Source organism: Meriones unguiculatus, chromosome 18, assembly GCF_030254825.1.
Source record: "Meriones unguiculatus strain TT.TT164.6M chromosome 18, Bangor_MerUng_6.1, whole genome shotgun sequence".
Lineage (NCBI taxonomy): Eukaryota > Metazoa > Chordata > Mammalia > Rodentia > Muridae > Meriones > Meriones unguiculatus.
Window position 1 is genome coordinate 15,025,631 of NC_083365.1, and position 22,708 is coordinate 15,048,338.

Below are 22,708 nucleotides of genomic sequence, written 5' to 3' on the forward strand. Positions count from 1 at the left end.
AACCAAAAAGACAAAAAAACAAAACCAACCCCAAAAACTTTCTAAGGTGACTTTGAAGTAAACCTACACTTCTAAGTTATTTAAGTAACTATGACTAAAGAGAAATGTCACATGACAATAAAAATAAGATTGCATATTAACCAGCATAGAATAGGATACGGTACCTTCACCACTGTATTCACAAGGAGAAGCAAAAGTTCATGACTTTCATGTAGAAATAAAGAAACAGCCAAATAACCTATTAAAAAATGAAGGAAAAGTTTTCATTACTACCTACCTCCCCAAAAATCCCTTTGCTATTAAGTTAAAGCCATATCTATTCCAAGTTTTAAGTGTGAAACATCAGTTAGAGGTAACAAAAACAATGTGTAAAATACAAGGTTAACAAACTTCACTAAAGATTTCAGGTGTCCTTCATCCTGCATACTCAGAACTGCAGATTCTCCCAGATACACACCAAATTAATGCCCTGTGGATGACACGGAGTGCTGGTGCAAATCTTTGCATTTTCAATCGAAATACTCTCTATCTTAGAGCCAAACAGACAATTATTATTAAAGAACTTAATTAAGTGAGCATCAAGCCACTGATGATTTACATTATTGTATGAGCTATCTAAAACCAGCCTATCTGATATAATCATGTTACTCACATCTTATTTTCTCAATTTGAAGACAGTGTTGAGTAAGTAAAAGCTGTTGAAGAAAGTCACGTGTCTACCACATTAAATGTACTCACTGTCTTAAACAAGCATTTCTATTTCAAAATTTTGTTTTAGAACTTAGGAATGAATATATTGGTATCATGACAAATGCCATGAACATGGAATCATGTGCTTTATGCCATTTCTGACCACTTCATAGAGGCATTGATATTAGTAACTATGTAACAATAACTCTATAAGCTTTGCCTCATTTAGTTCTCCAAACAACCCTATGATGTAAGTATGATTACTATGCCAGTATAATGATAAGATCAAAAGACAGGTTAAAATCCCAAAGTCTATAGCTATTACATGGTGGAACCAGGACTCAAAGCCCAACAGACTCCATGCCCACGTACTGTCTATCTTGGGCCTGATTACCACCCAGCTCTTGTCTTCATTCTTCTTAATTCTTTTAGCCTTTTCAATACAGACACTAATGTTAGCTATCCTTCACATTACCCAGGAACTATGCATCTGTGTCTAGTGTACAACATGGGAAACCATTTAGAACCTTCTAGGCTCACAACCACAAAGGACCAGCAAAACTGACCGCAATTTTTTCAATGACAGAAGAAGAAAGCTATTACTCCAAGAGAGAGAAAAAAAAAAAAGCTGCTGACTGCGCCATGGAGCACCTACAGCAGAGCTAAGTCTTCTCATTGAGGACTCATCCACACCCAAGCCACCAAGACCAAAGTCAAAAGACTATTCAAAGATCATAGTAAATAAACCTTAATTCTGTTACAACACACATCCTGCTTTGACAAAGAATGAAGAAAAAGGTGCTCTGTACTTTAACAAACAGATGTAAGAACAATTGAGCATGACCGCACAGTATGTCTACTATGGCTAAGAATGAGGTGCTGGGCAAGGGATACAGCTCAGCTGGCAGAGTGTTTGTCTGGCATACACAAAGCTTCAGGTTTAATTCCCAGCCTGCACCAGGTGTGCACACAGCGCGCGCACACACACACACACACAAAACTCATATACATAAAATAAACCTTTCTAAAAGCTACTGAAAGCTTGGGACAAAATAGCCAATAAAGCAACTTAAAGCCGAGTGTAGGGGTGCACACCTTTAATCCCAACACTCAGGAGGCAGAGGCAGGTGGCTGGCTGTGAGGCCTACACAGCAAGTTCTACAGAGTGAGAACCAAAACTAAACCAAACAAAACCAAAAACATACACACAAGCAAAAAAGTAAAGCAAGGAAGGGTTTGTTTGGGCTCACAACCTGAGAGCAAGTCATTATGGAAGAGAAAACATCGTGGTAGTAGCTGGAGGCAGCTGATCATATTGTACCCTTAGGCAAGAAGCAGAGAGAGTAAATGACACAAAAGTAAAACTGACTGCAACTTATGTTAAGTCTAAAAATCAAAATGTAGCAACAGCTATTCAAAGCAATCACACTACCTATGCTGGTAGTGTGATTGGTTTTTTGTTTTGTTTTGTTTTGTTTTGTTTTTTTGTCAGCTTGACAAAGGCTAGTCATCTGGGAAAAGGGACATCAACTGAGAAAAGATCTCCATCAGACTGGGTGCATTTTCCTAATAATTGATGTGGAAGGGCCCAGCCCACTGGGGCAGTACCATCCTGCACAGCTGATTCTGAGTACTGTAAGAAAGGAGGGGAAGCAAGCCATTAAGCAGCATATTCTCTGCTTCAGCTCCTGCCTTGAGTCCCTGCCCTGACTTTCCTCAGTGATAGACTACTGCTTGGGAGTTGTAAGCTAAAACAAACCCTTTCCTCTCCTGTAGAAGGAATCTCTTGTGTCTGTATGGAAGCATCACCTGTCAATTAAAAGCTAATGACCTATAGTTAAGGCAGGGAATAGGAAGTGGGACATATGATAAGCAGAAAGGATTTCAGGGTAGGGCCAGGCTTGGCATGATTTGTCTGGGAAGATGTGAAGACAAAAGCAAGGTACCTGAGGACAGGTAACCAGCCATGTTGCAGATGTAGATTGGTATAAATAGGTTATTTTAGGTTGTGAGCTAGTCAGAGAAAGGCCTAGATATTTGTAAATATATTTTGAGTCTCATGAGCCTTTATTCCAGGAGCTTGGAGCCAGGAGGAAAAACTGACACCCCACAACATTCCCCAAGTTGCTTCTGGTTAGTATGATAACTAATCTTTGATGTCAACCTGACCATATCTGTAATCAACTAAAACCCGAGTAGCTGGGCATACCTATGAAGGATTTTCTTGACTGGAGCCTCTGAGATGAGATGTCTCACCCTAAATCTGGGCCACACCTCCTGGTAGCGGCCCACATTTAAAAAAAAAAAAACAAAAAAACTGAAGAAGGACGTTTTGGCTTTTTGCCTGCTTGCCCTCCCTCTCACTGGCAAGTTCATCAATCTTGTTGCTAAGGCATTACTTTGATGACATTAGAAACTACTTCTTTGGGATTCCAACACAGCCTGAAGACTGGGGTTGTGGGTTGAACACCTACCAGAGTCTTGGCCTTTCTGTCAGGAGACTGCCATTGTTGGACCAGCTAGACCACAGCCTGAAAGCCACTCCAACAAATCCAATGAATATATATATATATTAATTCTATCAATGCTGTTCCTCTACAGAACTCCAAATAATACAGTCAATGATTTTCCACATCAATAAAAAACAAATTAAAAAACCACCAGTTATCCAGTATTTAGTTAGTTAGTTAGTTAGTTTGTTTGTTTGTTTGTTTTTGAGACAGGGTCTCTATATAGCCCTCTCTGTTCTGGAACTCATTACTCAAACCAGGCTGGCCTCAAATTCACAAAAATCTGCCTGCCTCTGCCTCCTAAGTGCTGGAACAAAAGACGTGTGTACCAGTATTTTTTCAATCATCTATTGTTTCCTAGAATTCCTCCCCATGCCAACACAGAATTCAGCCAAGTAACAAGAGAGCATGCTCAAGTCCCATGCCAAAGGAAGCCAAGACAGAAATGGCTGGACCAAAGCTAAGTCTAACTAAGTTCTAGCCTTCAATATTTAAAGAAGTTCACCGGGTGTGGTGGTACATGACTGTATTCCCAGCACTCAGGGAGGCAGAGGCAGGCAGATCTCTGTGAGTTCGAGGCCAGTCTGGTCTACAAAGCTACTCCAGGACAGCCAAGGCTACACAGAGAAACTCTGTCTCGAAAAAAATAAAAAACCAAAATAATATTTAAAGAAGTTCTACAGAACTCGCGAGTGTGATCTGATACGCAGCCTCCACGCAGACTCAGAGATCAGGGAAACAGAGTTCCACTGACACCCTTAGGCCTGACCATATGAGAGCAACACATGAACCATGGTCGGGCAAGTAATTTTAACATTAAACTGCTAACCTCTATCCCCTCCCCCACTGATGCAGAGTCTCGAAATGAAGCAATGTACATTATCTACCTGTGTGTGACTGCAGTTCATGGCATACAATGGGTACCCACTATGATCTGCTTTCTGAGTCCTTAACAAAATAGCGAGCCCTCAGCATCACAGTGGGAAGAGAACCAACTCTTACCTCCACAAGTGTGTTGTGGCATGTGCACACTCACACACAATAAAGACACTAAAATTGTTTTAAATACTCAAAAGAGAGGGCTATCACTATTTTCTAAACTAAAAAAGTTAATTACAAAGGAAATAAAGAAAATTAGCTCAATGTTGAAAAATATTAGCAAGGAAAAAAACAGTGAAGGTAGAGAAATGGAAAGGTAGAGGAGAAGAAAGATACGCAAGAAAGCAAAGAAACATCAGAGTTTTGCTTGAATCTGGAGTCTACCATCACCATCTCCTCCCAGGAATGAATTCTAGACATTTCAAATACATTCAAATCTAACAATCTCTTTACAAGTAAATCTCTTTACAAGAGAAAAAGATGAAACTGCTTTTTACTTCTCCTATAATATTCAACACTAATGAAAAGGGATCTTGGAACTACAGCCACCATTGTTACTACCATCTCATTGGCGGCTGTTGGAGCTACCACCGGGGCATTAGCCATGAGTCATACTGGGCAGACTGCTCAGACCCTGAATAATCATTTAGCCAATGTGGCTCATGCCTTAGTTGTACATAAAGGAATTAATGCTCAACTAAAAGGAAGCTTGATGGTGTTCAATCAGAGGATTGACCTCGTGCAGGAGCAAATTGATACCCTATGGCAAATCGCTCAACTTGGCTGTCAATGAAAATATGCTGGACTTTGAGTCACTAGCATATAACATGAGAATTTTTCCTGTGCTGCAAATCTGTCTAAACAATTGTCGAGCTATATTTTAGGTAATTGGACTGGAGAATTCGATACTACGATGGAGCAGCTGAGAGTGGCCATTGTCACAGTAAATTCTACCAGAGTGGACGCAGGACTAGTCACAGGATTATCAACATGGAATGCTGCAGCCATGAATCATCTGAAGGAATGAGTGGGCATGGGAGCGTTAGCAGGCCTTCTGGTGTTGGTCTCCTTGGTTTGCCTGTGGTATATATGCAAGATTAGAGTCTCACAACAGTGTGATGCAGCCATGATCATTCAGGCCTTTACAGCCATTGAAGCAGGACATTCTCCCCAAGCATGGTTGGCTACCATAAAAAGGATGCGAGGCTAAGCACTGCACTCAGGGTCAGCCGCTTTGGACCCAGAGAAGAGCATGTCTGATTGCATGCGGGTTGATGCCCCAGGTCCCGCCTCTGAGAAAAAGGTATCGGACGGGTCTGATGCTCTTTGGGTGGATGACACCTAAATGAACATCGGTACAAAGTCCCAATTTATTTCTAATATCAGAGATCAGACCTCTACTCTTGCCTGATGCGTCTAAAACAAAACGGGGGAACTGTAGAGAGCTGCGGAATGCTGTGCCTTAAAGATGGAGCTGGTTTCCGCCTTCCACCTTCCCGATGGTGAGTGCTCTCTGTCACGAACAATTCCACATTTGGCTAAGGCTGAGGATCTGGCTTGCTTCCATGTATGTGGACCTATCTGCATTGCCCACGTGGCACGCCTGGGTTGGCTACCCAGAGGCTATTTAAGCTGTGGGCTGGCTTTCCCCAGGGTCCGAGGATTGTTCAAGGTTCCTGAATAAACTGCATTGAAAAAAAAAAAAAGATTTATTTATTTATTATTTATACAGTGCCTGCATGTGTGCCTGGAGGGCAGAAAAGGACACCGGATCTCATTACAGATAGTTGTGATAATTCCCATGTGGTTGCTGGGAATTGAACGCAGGATTTTTGGTAGAACAGCTAGTGTTCTTAACCTCTGAGCCATCTCTCCAGCCTGAAAAAAATTTTTTTTCAGGCAGCCATGTTAGCACACGCCATTAATCCCAGAGTTTTATAGGCAGAAGCAATTAGATCTCTGCAAGCTCATGGCCAACTGGGGCTACATAGTGAGACCTTGTCCCAGAAACAAAGGAAAAGAAAGAACACCAAACAAAACCTTAAGTTTAAACAAAGCCAAATAAAACAAGAAAAACACTCCAAATATAACCATTTAGAAGCTAAACAAAAATCCTCACTTTGAAAAGTTATAGACACATAAGAACTCTCGGGAGGCCTAGAAGGCACAAAGTCCTAGGTTCACATAAGTCAGGAGAGGTCGTGTTTAATCCTACTGTTTGGGATGTGAAGGCAGGAAGATCGAAGTTCAAGATCATCCGTGGCTATATAATAAATTAGAGGCCGGTCTGGACTAACAGGAAACTATCTCCAAAAAGAACAAACAAACAAACAGGAAGCTCCTGCTGCAGAGAATTTTAAAGGTAAGCTTGACCACTAAGCACAGTGGCTGTGGGCCCAACTCTGTAAGGGAAACAAAACACTTGCAAAGCCAGCCTGAGATACACAGGAAGGTCCTGTCTGAAAACAATCAAGTACTTTTTAATCTGCCCTGTAACTCCAAAATGATTTATACCCAGAAAGCTGATTTTATGTTTGGGCTTTGTACTTCTAAAGTGTTAGCTTTGGAAATTTAGACTGGAATGTAGTATAAATGTGTATGTGTGTGTATTCCAATGCTCTAAAAACATAGTATATACCAGCCATCATTTTATATAGTGGTTAAAATCTTAAAAACAATAGTAAGTACAGAAGTCTTAAACAAATACATACCCACTCTTTTTTCTAAGAGGTTTCCTTGTTGGGCCAACTTGATTGCATGTATATAACCAAAAGAAGCATCATATCCAAGCATTTCACAATATATAAGTCTCACCATACATTCCTTCATCATTTTCTGAAAATCGAAAAACCAATCACTATGTAAACAAATGGAATGCTTTCACTTTTCTGAATGTCACTTAGCAAGGGAGTCATTTACCTGGTTATGAAGAACTAATAAACATATCACAAAGCCACTGCCCAATGTCAGAATATACAAATACAAGTTGTTTCTAACAATTACCAATGCTATGAATGTCAAAATATCACTTCAAATATTTTACTAATAATGACACCCTAAACTACCTGAAGCTACTTCTAATTCTATGTGCCCACATATGTTTGATTAGAGGTGGTCCTCTGACAAAATTCATCCATGGTGATCATATTTGGCATTTTAAATCAATTTAAATATATTCCACCAAATGAAAACATCTAGGAAAATGGCCACAGGTTGGTACTACATTTGTAATGAAAATATTCAAGCTGGGTGTGGCAGCACACACCTTTAATGTCAACACTAAGGAAGCACAGGCAGGTGAATTTGTGAGTTTGAGGCCAGCCTTGTCTACAACAGGAGTACAGAACAGCCAAGGCTACACAGTGAGACCCTGTCTTGGAAAAAAAAAAAAGAAAAAGAAAAGAAAAGAAAAGAAAAGAAAGAAAGGAAAATACTCCATTTTAAATATCGAAATGCAAGTCAGCTGTATTCCTATCACCCCAGCACTGAGGAACTGAGGTCGGAGACTGATGCAGAAAGCAGAGGACCGTGTGAGCCCAGGAGCTGGCGACTAGTATGAAGAACCCATCTCAAGAAACAGGGGGAAGAAAACAAACTGAAGATAAGCTCTCTTCAGCAGTATTATATTATAGATGTGTAATCATTTGCTACATAAATACTCTTTTATCTATCTATCTATCTATCTATCTATCTATCTATCTATCTAGGGTTTTTGGGACAGGTTTTGCCTTGGCTGTCCTGGACTCACTTAGACCAGGCTGGCCTCAAACTTACAGAGATCCACCTGCCTCTGCGTCTCTAGAGTGTTGGGATCACAGGTGTGCGCCACCGTGCCCAGTTTTTTCTCTTCTTAAATAACTCACAAATTGTGAACTAAGAGGCATGATTTTATGAACATGGTGGATATTACAATCTAAAGTTCTTTGATTCTATAAATATGGTTTACCAGCATGTCATTTGCATTATCATTATTTATATCAAAGCTTTATTAGGAATAAAAACATAATGGTTTCAAAACTGAAAAAAGTTCAGACGATTTTAATATCTAATATTAAAACCTGGCAGTAACAGTGCACATCCAGTTCCAAGTTCAATCCCAGGGTTATAAAAGGAAAAAAAATACAAAATTCAACTATCTGTAATCCCAGCATCAGGACATAGAGGCAAGAAGATGAACACAAGGTCAACCTCAGCTACGTAATAGTAAGTTTTAATTTTTTTTTTAAATATAGCTGGATGTTTAACCCCAGCACTTGGTTGGCAGAGGCAGATGGGTCTCTATGAGCTAGAGGCCAACTTGGGCTACACGATGAGACCTGTCTGTGTGTGTATTAAAGTTAACTGTTAGCAGATTATTAGATAATAAAAGGCTTAGAACACATTAAACTATTTTAACCAAATAGGATGTGATAGTGTATGCCTATAATCCCAGTGCTTGGGAGGTCAAAGCAGGCGCATCCAAAGCTACACAGAGTCAGGGGGCAGCCTGGGTTATGTGAGACCTTGCCACAAAAATAAAACAACGAAAACTTAAAGCAAGACAGTATTATTTAGTCGTGTGTGTGTGTATTAAGTTGTATATGTGTGTGATTGTGAATCTTAGGAAAATGCAGTTTAGTTCAAATCATTTGTGTTTAAAGTAGTAAGAGTTATTTATTAACATATTAATTAGGACTACTAAGTTTGTTTTAACATTTGTTAGTGTGCCTAATTGTTTTTAATTAAACCAGAGTGGAGTCTGCAAAGGCTTTTATATAAATTAGGAATAAAAGTATTAATTTATGCCATTAAGTTTCAACCCTGGATTTGTATCATGAGCTCACAGTTTTACCTCAGTAAAATTATTACATAAATTTTTGTTCCTTTATCTAAAGAAGAAAGTATATTCCCAATGTAGGGCTTTGCTTTACAACTTCCCTCCAGTTGTCCCAGCTCTGTAATACCTTAGAAACAGACTCTAAGAGGTATGCCCAGACCTGCCTGGATGGCTATAGTTATATAATCTTCCTGCTAAACTATAAGTATCCAGTGATCAGTTTTACCTAATGCCAGGTTTATACCTTGTACTAAAAATTGTGTTCAATGATATACATTACAGAAATGAAAATCTGGGACTGGAGAAATGGCTCAGAGGTTAAAAGCATTGCTTGCTCTTCCAGAGGTCCTGAGTTCAATTCCCAGCAACCACATGGTGGCTCACAATCACCTATAATGTGATCTGATGCCCTCTTCTGGCATGCAGGTGTACATGCAGACAGAACACTGTATACATAATAAATAAGTAAATCTTAATTAAAAAAAAAAAGAAAACCTAACAAAGGGTGCTGGAGAGATGGCTCAGTGGTTAAGAGCACTGTCTGCTCTTCCAAAGGACCCACATGGTCCTAGGAATTGAAATTTAAAAAAAGAAAGAAAACCTAACAAAAATAACTATTTCTGCTTAACATTTCTATTAAATATACACAAAACATGCACATAGATCTACATATAAAGATGCACACATATATACATATAAAGATACAAGACTAATATCTTGAATTTTATGTCTCTGAATATTATGACTATAAAAAGAAACAATTACCTTCTCTTGGATTTTACATATTCATATTCATCACCATGCAGTTATGCAAAATTATCACCTTGATATTTAGTAGGTAGATAAACCTTTCCATGACTTACACACAAAAAGAACTTTGTGGTACACACCTTTGACCCCACCAGTCCAGAGGAGATGGCAAGTGGATCCCTATAAGCTCAAAGCCAGCCCTGTCTACATAGCAAGTTCTAGGACAGCCAGGACTACACAACAAGACCCCGTCTCAAAAATAAACACATAAGAATATATAAGATAATTAGGATTTTAAAAATCCACTAAATATTTGATGAACAAATATTAGTTGTAAAAGAAACCTCATTTTAAAAAGTGTGCGGCCAGCAAGATGGCTCAGTGAGTCAAGGTTCTTGCTACCAAACCTGATGACCTGAGTTCAATCCCATAGACACAGGTAATAGAGAGAACCAACTCCCACAATTTGTCTTTGTATTTCCATACACATGCTATGGCATGCACACACACCTACATACACTAAAAGGTTTCTCTATGTGGCCTTGGCTATCCTAGACTCCCTCTGTATACCAGGCTGGCCTTGAACTCACAGCGTGCTGCCTGCTTCTGCCTCCCTGAGTGCTGGGATTACAGGTGTGCACTACTGCACCCAGATCACACTAAATGTTTCAAATGGAATAAATGTTAAGTAGCAATATACATTGTGTACATTTTGTGTTGAATTGTTACAATGTTCCCCATAAGGATATAGTTAGTACATGTCAAGAAACAAAACAAAAAACAAAACAAAACCCTATAACAACAAAAACCTGAGTCCTCATCTCAAGACTTGCAAACAGCCTCACAGCACAGAGTGAATGCTGTTTGAAAAATCATACTATATGGAAGCAGGCTTTAAATGCACGTGTGTTGAACTGTGAAACATACCAGTGTTGTAGTAGGAGCAGAAACAGTTGCCTTCAGACTACTCAGTTCCTGCTGGATTAATTTCTCTTCTTCCTGAAAAATAGAATGACAGCAATTCCAATTAAAATGAAATAACACTGTTTTAAAAGTTACATTCCCTCCTTGGAAAGAATAATTATTTCCAGGATAACTTATTATTCCTCTTCATTTCATTGCTAGTAAAGATTGGCAGAAAAAAAATTTTTTTAAATTTCAAAACGGGGGTGGTAGGATTGCTCAGTGGGTAGAGGTACATGCTGTCAAGCCTGATGACCTGAGTTCAATCCCTAGAAAACACATGATAAAAAAACAAAAACTAAGTCCAGCACATAAATGCCATGTCATGCATACACAATCCCACCACACACAAATAAATACATGTGAGTTTTAAAAACTTAAAATAGCATCCGGGCAGTGGTGGTGCATGCCTTTAATACCAGCTCGAGGAAGGCGGAGACAGGCATATCTTTGTAAGTTCGAGGCCAGCCTAATCCACAGAGCCAGTTCCAAGACAGCCAAGGTTACACAGATAAACCCTGTCTCGAAAAACCACTAAAATAAACAGAATTTAAAATAGCTGGGAAGGTGGTATGCAGCTTTAGTCTCAGCACTCTGAGTTCAAGGCCAGCAAGTCTATACAGGAAGCTCCAGGCCAACCAGGGCTACACAGTAAGACCTTGTCTCAAAAAAACAAAACAAAACAAAACAAAACAAAAAAAAAAAAAAAGGAGAGAAAATAAAAAGAAGTTTGTAGATATGGGATGAGTGCTACAGCTTCCCTAAGGAGCAAAAAGTTTTCATGGAATAAAATAAAAAGTCTTCATGGAACACAGGAATAATACAGAAACAGTCCTTTTTACCTAACCTTCTTCCTTCCTATCATTTCTTTTCATCCCTACCTTCTTACATTTTTCTCCTGCACACACAGCCCAATGTGGCCAAATCCAATTTGTGCCTTGTATTTGACCTCACTAAGCACTTAAACATTGGCCCAACTATTGGCTAATAAAATGCTATCTTTTAAGTCACACACCAAGTTACTGATGCTAAGTGGCTATTTAAGAACTACTAGTGAGGGCTGCAGAAATGATGCAGCAGATAAGGCTACACAGTGCTCATGCAGAGGACCAGTTTGGCTCCTAGAACCCACCCTGGCGGCCCACAACTGTCTAAAACTCCAGCTCCAGGGGACTGGACACTCTCTTCTGGACTCTGAGGGTATCTGCACATATGCCCATAAACACACATATAATTTAAAACAAAATAAATCTAAAAACAAAACGAAAAACACCACATTTGACTGCCTATGCATTTTCAAACTCCAAGCTAAGCCAAATAATAATAATAATAATAATAATAATAATACATTCTTAAAGGGGCAGATGGCTCAATGTGTAAAAGCACTTGCTCTATACCCCTAAGGCTCCGAATCAATCATATAAAAAGCCAGTTGTGGGCTGGAGAGTCGGCTTAGTGACTAAGAGCACTGGCTGCTCTTCCGGAGATCCTGAGTTCAATTCCCAGCCCCACATGCTGGCTCACAACCATCTATACTGGGATCTGATGCCCTCTTCTGGTCACGCAGGCAGACACAGAAAGAGAGCATGCATATACATAAAATACATACACAGATAAATAAAGCTTTTAAAATGTGGCGAAGTATACCTATAATCCCTGCGCTCCTCTCGTGAGACGGGAGACAGAACATTCCCTCCCGGAGAAGCTCCCGGGCTAGCCTGCCTGGAGTGTACAGCACAGCAGCAAACAGCAGGGGAGCTCTTCCCTCAGACAAGGTGGAAGCTGAGGACGAAGTTGTCCTCTGAACCCTATATATGTGCCATGGTACATGGACCCTTACATACCAACACACATACATGTGTATATATACATGTACACATAAAAGATTTTTTGCTTGGCCTCTCATACAAAATTAGCAAAAGAAAACCACGAAGATATGTTAAGAACACAAATAATGATTGTGGGATATGCAGCATGCCCTGTCCAACACAGCAAAACAGATTACAGTTAAAACGCAAGCACGTTTTAAACCTTTGAAGGCATCCTGTTTCTCTTTCTCTTCTCTGCTGGCATTTACGTTGCACTGTAGTCACTCACACTTATGTTAAGCCCAAAAATTAATGATCAGTTCTTTGATAGAAAGTGTTTTACTACATTGCTCCGCATGAGTGCAGTTGACAAATATTTGCTGAAGAAATTATAAGATAACATTATGTTTTTAAGACATACGCTCCTTGAGGCTTTGAATCAGTGCTATACGCAATCCGTGGGAACTTAATAACTTCTATTTCAACTACTCGTTTTCAAAGCCGGTCTTTGCCTAACCCGTTGGTCTAGCCTAAGAACCCCAAGCTCTGCAAAGGTAACAGCCCTGTTAAGGGGTGGGAGTGACTGTTGTCTGTGGGCGTATGTGATGCCTCCAAGCAGAAGGAACTAAATTAAAACTCAATAGGGAAGAGAAACTTCGTAGGAGACTAGAGCTCAGGGCTTACAGCGCACTGGCTATTTCCACTCGACTGACAGCTCCTGTAATTCTCAAAGCACCCCATGAGACGCACCAGTTTAAAGCACACGGAGGGTCCCGGGCCTCCACATCAGAAAGCCGGCCTCCCTGAGGTCGCTGCAGGCAGCGAACCCGAGCTCGAGGCGGACGCTGGGCCGCGTCCACCCCGCCGACCGACGCCTCCGGCCGGGCCACCCCACCCCACCCCGCCCGGCCGACCCCGACACGTACGTGCTTGGACGAGAGGGCAGTGACGCCGCGGATGAGGCCGCCCAGCCTGGAGAAGAAGGGTGCTCTGGAGGCGGCAGGCCCTCCCAGCTGGTTCGGCAGGAAGAGCCCCGGCAGGGCTGTCAGCGTCCTCTCCACCATGTCGCTCATCTCTGCTTCCCGTCGCGGCGCCTTCGCGCTGAGCCTCCCGGCCTCCGTAGTCACTTCCGGCGTTTTGAAAAAGAAAGCTTTATTCGCGTCCGGACAGCGCGAGCAGGTGAAGTTCCGAGAGGGACCGCCGGGGGGCGCACGAGTCCGCCAGGAAGAGAGGTGTTCTCAGGAGGCCTGAAGATCAGCGGTGAAGTATGTTTTCTTATATTTTCTAGAATTTCTCAATTAACAGGTTGACGAGTTCATGTCATTCTCCTGTCTCCAGGCACTGGGATTGCAGGCCTGACACACCATCTTCTTTTTCGTGCTCTTAACGCCTTGCATAAGCTCTTAGCTTTAAAACTTCGTCTGTGATAAGTGAACAATTTTTTTTAAATCTTGAAGTTGTTCTTGTACCAATACCTCAACAAAAGAGAAAGTTTGCCTGACAGAGTAGTTCTGCAAAGATACATTTTAATTTATTGAAAATTTTCTCAATATATCGATTTACTTAAAACAGATATTTTAGAATTTAGTATTTTATGCCAAAATAAAATTTTGCTGACTTGAGAGTGGAAGGAGGAGCAAGAAAATTCAAGGTTATCCCCACTACAAGTTCAAAGCAAACCTGGACTATAGGAAACTCTGTCCTAACTTGCCCAAGTCCCAGTTTTTGTTGTTGTTGTTTTTACCTTGCATCTAAAAAATTCTGGAAAAGCCGATACGAGGCTATCATCAATAACAGATACTTTTCTGACTTCCCGGAAAAGAACGTGGCAACGCTGCCAAAAGTAAAGCGAAGCTTTCTTTATCCTGGCCTGGGTGGTGCTCATCATCATTCCTCTTAGCAGATCTTATTCAACAGAACATTTTTCAAATTGTAGTGTGGTGCCAGTAAAGCGGGCTCATCGTTTGGAGCGAAGTTTAAAGGAAGAAAAATTACACATTTGAAACAGAGACATGATAAGCTTTTTAAAAAAATTGTTTATTTAATCACTTTACATCCTGATGGTAGCTCTCCTCGCCTCCCAGTCCCATCCTCCCTCCCTCTTCTATCCTCCCTACCCTTCTGAGGGTGTCTGCCTCTACCCCTCAGAAAAGGGGAGCCTCTAACCCACCCAAACACATCAAGTCACATCGGGACTGAGTGCATCCCCTGGCAAGGCAGCGCAACGAGGGGGAGGTGATGGAAAAGCAAGCAACTGAGTCCTTGTCAGAGACTCCCCAGCTCCCTTTACTGGGAACCCACATGAAGACCAAGCTGCCCATAGGCTACATCTGTGTGTGGGTCCCGGGTCCAGTCCATGCATGGTCCTTGGCTAGTGCTTCAGGCTCCGCAAGCCCCCCGGGGCCCCGGTTAGTTAGCTCGGCTCGTCTTCTTGTGGGGCTCCTGTCCCCTCCAGGTCTTTCTATCCTTCCCCCCCCCCCCCCCCCCGCCCTTCTACAGGGCTCCCTGCTCCCGCCCACTGTGAGTCTCCAAGGTCTGTTTTAATCTGTTGCTGGGTGGAGGCCTCAGGCCCGCTCTGCTAGGCTGGGGTCTGCAGACACAGCAGGAGTGTGGTTAACAGTTTCAAGGATTAGCTGTCTCCTACGGGTTGGGCCGGGCATTGGCTGGCTATTCCCTCAAGCTCTGCTCTGTCTTTATCCCTGCACATCTTGTAGGCAAGGTAAATTTTATAAAAAGGGAAGTATTGGCGCGCGCCTGTAATCCCAGCACTCACGGAGGCAAAGGCAGGTGGATCTCTGTGAGTTGAAGGCCAGCCTGATCTACAAGGTGAGTCTAGGACAGCCAAGGCTGTACAGAGAAACCCTGTCTCGAACAAACAACAAACAAACAAACCAAAATTCAGTTTAGGACTTAGGCCGGGCATAATGGCACACGCCTGTAATCCCAGCACTTGGGAGGCAGAGGCAGGCGGATTTCTGTGAGTTTGAGACCATCCTGGTTTACATAGTGGGTTATAAACCATCCAGGGGGTTGCGGGAGACCTTGTACCTAAAACAAACAAAACAAAAAAAACACCCTCCAAAAAATCATTTTAATACGCGAGGGGGCGCCAGAAGAAGGAACAGTGGACCTGACTCATTTCCCAGCTTTTGGCTCTACAAGCTATCTCCTATCTCTGATACACTGAATTTCTGACCCAGGTTCTTTAAGAACAAACAAACAAACAAACAAACAAACACAGAACAGACCTCTTAAGCAATCCCCCCTCCTCTTTCTTTCTTTCTTTCTCTTTCTCTTTTTCTTTCTTTCTCTCTTTCTCCTTCTCTCTTTCTCTTTCTCTCTTTCTCTTTCTTTCTTTCTCTCTTTCTCTTTCTTTCTTTCTTTCTCTCTTTCTTTCTCTCTCTTTCTCTCTTTCTTTCTCTTTCTCTCTCTTTCTCTCTCTTTCTCTCTCTTTCTCTCTTTCTGTCTTTCTCTTTCTCTCTCTCTCTCTCTCTCTCTCTCTCTTTCTTTCTTTCTTTCTTTCTTTCTTTCTTTCTTTCTTTCTTTCTTTCTTTCTTTCTTTCTTTCTTCTTTCTGGGAGTTTACCTGAAGGAAGCTTCCTTTTAGTCTGAAAATGCTTCAGAAAGAGCCAAAGGAAGCAGGCACAGCTGAAAGAAACGGCCTAGGAGTTAGAGAGACGGCCCAGAGTTAAAGCGGGCGCAGCCATTGCAGAGGACCAGGGTTCAAGTCTCAGCACAGGGCAGCTCACAACCACCTTTAACTCCAGTTTTAGGGATGCCATCGCCCTTTTCTGTCTTTGAGGACACCTGTACGCATGCGGTGAACATACATACATGTAGGCACACACATAAACATATAATTTTATATATATATATATATATATATATATATATATATATATTTTTTTTTTTTTTTTAAAGAAGAGCAAGCCCCAAGAAGAGCTCCTCCCAGCCCAGGATGAGACAAGTTATTTTATTCCTCTTTCCACTGTGACTCACTCACATTTCACACAGAACTTTGCCTGTATTTTCCTTCCTCTGCTCTGACTCCTCGCTAGCAGACTACGTCCACAGTGTTTTCCTGCTCCCTCTGTCCAACCCAAATCAGCCTGGCATTAGCTGGAAGAGTTCTGTGTTTACTGGAGAAACCCTTCTACAGCAAATTCTTTGTGGTGAAAATCTCTACTCAGCTATAAGTCCTCCGGGACTCAGCTTATATTGTCCAACCTAGCTTAAGCCGTGGTCTATGAAAAAAGAATATTCCACACTGTGTATTTAGACAGTCCAGCTGAACTACTTATAAAAAGATTTGTTTTTTTTTTTTTTGGCCCTTTTGGTTTTTCGAGACAGGGTTTCTCTGTGTAGCCTTGGCTGTCCTGGAACTTTGTAGACCAGTCTGGCCTTGAACTCACAGAGATCTGCCTGCCTCTATCTCCCTGCACAGAGATTTTTTTTTTAACCTTCAATTGTTTTTGCTTTTCCCCAAGTAACCTAAGAAATAAGCAGAGCAGAAAACCAGAGCATTCTACGCTCTTTGAGCATTTTTCTATGGGCACCGATTTTACAAGTTCAGTTTCAGAATAGCTCTGCAAGGTCTTTTCCTAACCGTCTACAAGATCCAGAATAAGGAGAATCCATAAGCTCCGGTTAGAATAAACAAAAGTCTTTCCAGAAGAAAGGGGTGGGAATGCGGTATTCAAACACGCCTAGTGCACGGTGCCGTACAGAAAGTGACCGGCGCATCAAGTTAATCGAGTCAAAGAGGGTAAAAGTAACATTCCAGGATCGGTGAGCCTGCTGCTGCAACCTGAGCCTGGGTTGACTAAGGAGAATCCAGTCTTTAGAAACCACAGGGCCTTGGGCCCCTGAGATGGCTCAGCGGAAAGAAAGAACAGACTCATTCAAGTTGTCCTTAGATGTCCACATGGGCACCAAGGTACGTGTACACGCGAGAGAACACACACACACACACACACACACACACACACACACACGTTTTAAAACCAGTAACTCACAAATTCTTCCATCAGGAAACTGAATCACCACACGCCCTGGACTAAAGGTTACGCTCCTCAAGAAAGGGGGAAAAACACCTCTTCCAGAAAAGAATGCAGTGCAGAGGCGGCAGCAAGGGTGTGGAAGGCAGGAAGCCCAGCCTGGGGTAGGGAGCACTGGGGAAGGCAGAGAAACACCATCACTTCAGGTTTTCTTATGCCTGAAGTATGACATGATAAAAAGCCCCAAACTGGGACCCAGAAGACTTGCCTTGAAGTCTTAGCTCTTACAAAATGCTTGGCCTTTACCAATGTGAGCCTGGGTAAATGAACAAAACTGCTCATTTTTACACTTTACGGTTACTGTGAGAATCATATGATGAATCATATATGAATATGACTTTGCAATAAATTTTAGGATTTAAACAGAACTGTAGTATGAAAAAACAAAATGGTGAGATGTTTCTTCTTCAGTTGCTGTAATGAGCACCCTGACAAAAGCATGCAGGAGAATGAGTTCTTTTGGCTCTCGGTTCCAGTTCTGTGGTGGGAACTCTGGTTTCTATGGCTGTGATAAAGACCATGACCAAAAGCTTGTGGCACACACCTTGAATCCCAGCACCAGAAAGGCAGAGGCAGGAGGATCTCTGTGAGTCTAAGACATAGTTGAGTTCTAAAATAGCCAGAGCTACATAAGACCCTGTCTCAAAAAAAAAAAAAAAAAAAAAATAGAAGAAAGAAAGAAAAAGGAAAATGTGCAGTAAAATGAATGGAACTAGAAAATATACCAAGTGAGGTGATCCAGACCCAGCAGGGCAAACACCGTGTGTTCTTTCTTGGGGATACTATCTCCAGGTCTTTCAGATTCGAGTTCATCGCCTGTATTTGAAGACTCCTGGAAAGTAAAAAGGAACCACAAGGAGATAGGAGGGAGGTGGGGAGATGGCGAGGGGGGTGCGGAGGTGGGAGGGAATGGGGAGGAGATCTAGAGAGGGGGCCAACAGAAGACGGGTGCTACAAAGCGGGTATTAAAAATTGGGGGAGGGGGAAGAAGGATAACAGGTGGAGGAGAAAGGAGAGACAAAATAACACTAGGGCTACTTGAAAACTGGAGGGAAACATTATTTTATAAACTTTTTCAGAAACATATACATGCACGTGTGTGGTGGGTTTTTTTTGTTTTGTTTTGTTTTTCAGAAATATATTCAAGTTTATAATCTTTAAGTGATAAGCCATAATTTGAACCTACTAATCATGTGTTATATAGAAACCACAATTCAGGACTTATGTCCTCAGTTATTAAGATACCTAAAAAATAGTTCACATTTTTAAACATTTTACCAGCATATTACCAAATTATAACAAAGCACCTCGTCTTTGAGTAGAAACCATATTATTAAAAGTTTGAGGTGCTGGGTGGTGGCACACACCTTTAATCCCAGCACCTGAGAGGCAGAGGCAGAGGCAGGCAGATGTCTGTGAGTTCGAGGCCCACCTGGTCTATAAAGCAAGTCCAGGACAACCAGGGCTACACAGACAAACTGTATCACAAAAACAAACAAACAAACAAAAAACAAACTAAACCAAACAAAAAAAAAAAACCTTAAAGTAACATTTTTAAAAGCTGAGATGGCAGTGTTTCCTGTTAAATACACAATTTAATATCCAGAGCATGAATAAGTGAGCGCTAAAGCTTGATTCAGCTTTATGAAGGTATGCTATGTGAGCAATAATAAATTTTACCTCATTTATTTATTTAAATGGGATTACTGCACGGGCGGTAATGATGCCCTCCATAAAAGCCTCAGCACCAGGCATGGGAAACCTCTCTTGAGTTATGGTCAGAAGAATACAAGAATCTACCCCCAACCCTGCCAAAACAACCTGGGCTACTGTCATTGCCCTCAGCTGCCTCCCTGAACTTGAAGGCAAGACCTTGCTCCTGAAGACACCACACACATCAGACTTGGAGAACCTGAGCTGGACCTGAGATAGAAGCCTCCTTCCTGAGGACTAGCTCTCCTACCTGGAAAGGTGCCACATAAGCTGTCAAGAGAGAAGCACTCTATAGTCCTCTGCGACAGTAAAGCCCGGGAACCACAAACCTAACAAAGCAAGATGGCACCCTTGTTCAATAGTCACGTTTACCTTTAGATCGCCAGCAGCTGTCTAATCGGATTTCAGGCCCCCTGGCTGGGCAGAAATCTGTGTCTGCTACTGTAAACTTAGCCAACCATCCAGTTGAAGTGCCATGGGGACAGGGGACATTCCATCTGGTCCCACTCCGAGATGAGGTGCTGCGATGATCAATGGCTGCTGAGAGAGAGAGAGAGAATCACTTTCTTCCAGGGACCAGCTCCTGCACAGAATGTGCGATCCCAAGGGGTCAGTCCTGGGTACTTGTGCATACAAGCTATGCCTAATGGCCCCAGAGGACGCCTACACATGTATACATATCTGTGTGCATACATGTGTCTGTGGATGTAAAAATCATGAAGAAGAAGCTGTGAACTAGGAGGGGTAGGACGTGGAGCAGTTTGATGGATGAAGAAAGGCATAGAGTCATAGAGACTCAATGCTCGTGTACAAAGCTCTCAAAACGTTATGAAAGTAATTTAATGAATTAAAAAAAGAGGCGGTCTCGGTTGGGGGCTGTGCCCAAGAAGAACGTCTCCCACATCCGGCTGGCATCTAGGTGGCGTCGGTGATGCACAAGACACTGCCACAAAGCGTGTTGCTAAGTTGCTATCTGCTGGGGGCTAGGTACATAGACGCAGTCTTTCAAGCCGGGCTCTTAAGGTATTTTCCCAACGGAGGCGGACACAAAGCGGCCTGTGGTGGGAGGGGTGCGCAGGAGACAACGTCGCACAGAGGGCTGTCGGTGGTCTCTCTGTGACGGACGGTGCCAGCCTAATTCCTTCCATTGCAGATCCAAAATGACAGGTGAGGGGACAAGCTTCCTCAAGAGCTGGACGGAAGCTGCAGTTCCCGATGCTGTCGCTAGATGGCGGTGTAAGGTACGCCCAGAGGAGAAAGACAGCAACTGGATCCCATTCCAAAAAGGAAGAAAACCAAATTAGACTGTTCCCAAGTGTCTCAGCCAATAAAAAAAAACAGTGGGGAGGCCTTGTGTGTTCCAAAATATGTGGGGCCTGCCTTCAGCGACTCAGAAAGCTACCCCATGTCTCTATAAAAGTTAGACTAATGACCATTATGTTCTATCTTCTATTTTGTGGTTCCTCCTTTTCTTCCTCCTTCTCCTCCTCCTCTTTTTCCAACACAGGGTTTCTCTGTGTAGCCGAGGCTTGTTCTAGGCTCACTTTGTAGACCAGGCTGGCCTCCTTGTAGATCCGCCTGCGTCTGCCTCCCCAAGTGCTGGGATTACAGGTGTGTGCCACTGCTCCCGGCTATTTTGTGGCTTCTTTACTTTATTTTGGTGTTTTGTTGTTTGCTCTTGTTTTGTTTGAATCAGCATCTCACTCTATAGTCCTGGTTTTTCCAGAACTCACTATGTAGGCAGAGCTGGCCTCAAACCTAGCTATATCCTCCTGCCTCTGTCTCCTCCTAGGTACTAGAACTACAGCGAGGCATCCTAACCCCTGGCTGTAACTTATTGATCCTGTTCTCTCCTGTTTCCTTCTCTCTCTCAGATCAGAATTCTTAGGAGAGGCACAAGGCAATTTTTTTGATAACTACATGCTTGAAGTGCTTTTGGCAGCTCTCCAGATAGAATTTCTCATACACATACTTCCATAACATTTGAAAGCTTCTAGTTGGGGTCAGATCAAGATCCACACAGACACAAATCCTCTTGGTACAAATCCTCTAGTGTTGGTACATTAGCGGCATGTATGTCTCTGGATGTTTTTATAAGAGTGTATTAGAATTTTTAAATGACCTCTAGAATTCTACTGATTAGACGAGGCCACCTCATTATAAACCTCACTCTGCGTCTTCTCTTCTTTTCCACAGCCATGGGTTTTGGTGACATTTCCTTAGGCCCGTTTCCAAATCCGTGATGCCATCGGTCTGCTGCACAGATATTCTCCTTCGCGTGGAAATCAAAAGCTGCAGAAAGAATGGCTTGTGAGGGATTACCAGAAGTTTGGAGCTGACGTTCTGAGGCAAGTGTGTGGGCATGTCATTTCTTTTTTCCTGTCTTTCTCCTCTATATAGGTGTCCCATGCTCCTGTGTGCTGTATTGTGTGTGTGAATGCAAGCATTTTCGTGCCACAGCATAGGAGGTAGTCACAGGACAACCTCGAGCATCTGTCATTCCTTACTTTCTTCTGTGAGTGTTACTGCGTGTCTTCTTGTTTGGTTTTGTCTTGCTCTCTCTATTTATACACCACCACTTGGCCTAGCTTCCAAGGATTCGTATGTTTTTGCCTTCCATCTCCTCATGGGAGAGCTGGGGTTTCAGACACGCTCTACCACTGTGTCAGGTTCACATGGGTTCTGGGGATTGAACTCTGGTCCTCACACCTGGGTACTTTACCCACTGAGCCATGTTCCTATCCCTATGACTTATTACAGCAGCGAAACACTCTCCATAGTTTACTTACAAGTTTTGTTGCTACTGTTATGACTCTTAGCACATTAGTAATGAGAGAATGCATTTTTATGGTGACCCGGAGATTCTGGAAGCTATCCAGGCATAAATCAGCATGAACTCTTTAAAGTGGCTGGAGTGGTGAAACGCAGCCAGTGTGATGTGGCTTTTCTGTTAACTTAGTTATAAAGTTTGGCTATTAACTGAGCACTTAATTAGCTCCTCCCGCAATGGAACCATAAAAGCATTCGGTCCCACAGGCTAAAGAACATGCTGTACCTGTTGAAAACTGTTTACGGCCCCTTTAAAAGTCTGGTTGTAGCTAAGAAATGACTAAATGTAACCTTATTAAGCCAGACTTCTAGCGTTGGTAGGGATAGTGACTACCTTCACAGAACTGTGCCCAGACAGCCGGGTCTGAATCCTACCTCTGTTTACAGTCTGTACAACCCTAATTACATAGTTTTACATCCATGAGATTTTCTATCTCCATCTCTATAATGAGGGCAACAGTAACTGTCTTTCTTACCTGTGGAATCTGAATATTAAGTTAGATCACACACAGAAAAGAGCTTTGAAGACATAGCATGACACAAATTTTGGTTACTGTGCCTAAGCCAGGCAGTCATACTTTACAAGAGGGACAGAGGCCCAGGGGAGCTGGCTGGCTTGAATGAGGACCATTGTGGCTGAGTCAGGATGAAGACACAGATCGCCAAGGTTTCTTTGCAGTACTCCTTTGACATG

General features: G+C 42.3%; 2 protein-coding genes across 2 annotated transcripts in view; one reads left to right on the forward strand and one right to left on the reverse strand.

Moving 5' to 3' along the window:
* Ap4e1 (adaptor related protein complex 4 subunit epsilon 1) overlaps positions 1-13,534 on the reverse strand; it is a 92,348-nt gene extending 78,814 nt beyond the window's left edge. Inside the window, exons 1-4 of the mRNA XM_060372108.1 lie at positions 13,343-13,534; positions 10,573-10,644; positions 6,791-6,914; positions 165-238 (exon numbers count right to left, since the gene is read on the reverse strand). Coding sequence (XP_060228091.1) covers positions 165-238; positions 6,791-6,914; positions 10,573-10,644; positions 13,343-13,489 — 417 coding nt within the window. The 5' untranslated portion in view covers positions 13,490-13,534. The remainder of the gene's footprint in view (positions 1-164; positions 239-6,790; positions 6,915-10,572; positions 10,645-13,342) is intronic.
* Positions 13,535-13,602: 68 nt separating this feature from the next.
* Sppl2a (signal peptide peptidase like 2A) overlaps positions 13,603-22,708 on the forward strand; it is a 103,949-nt gene continuing 94,843 nt past the window's right edge. Inside the window, exons 1-2 of the mRNA XM_060372115.1 lie at positions 13,603-13,681; positions 21,382-21,537. The gene's annotated coding sequence lies outside the window, so the exon portion shown is untranslated. The remainder of the gene's footprint in view (positions 13,682-21,381; positions 21,538-22,708) is intronic.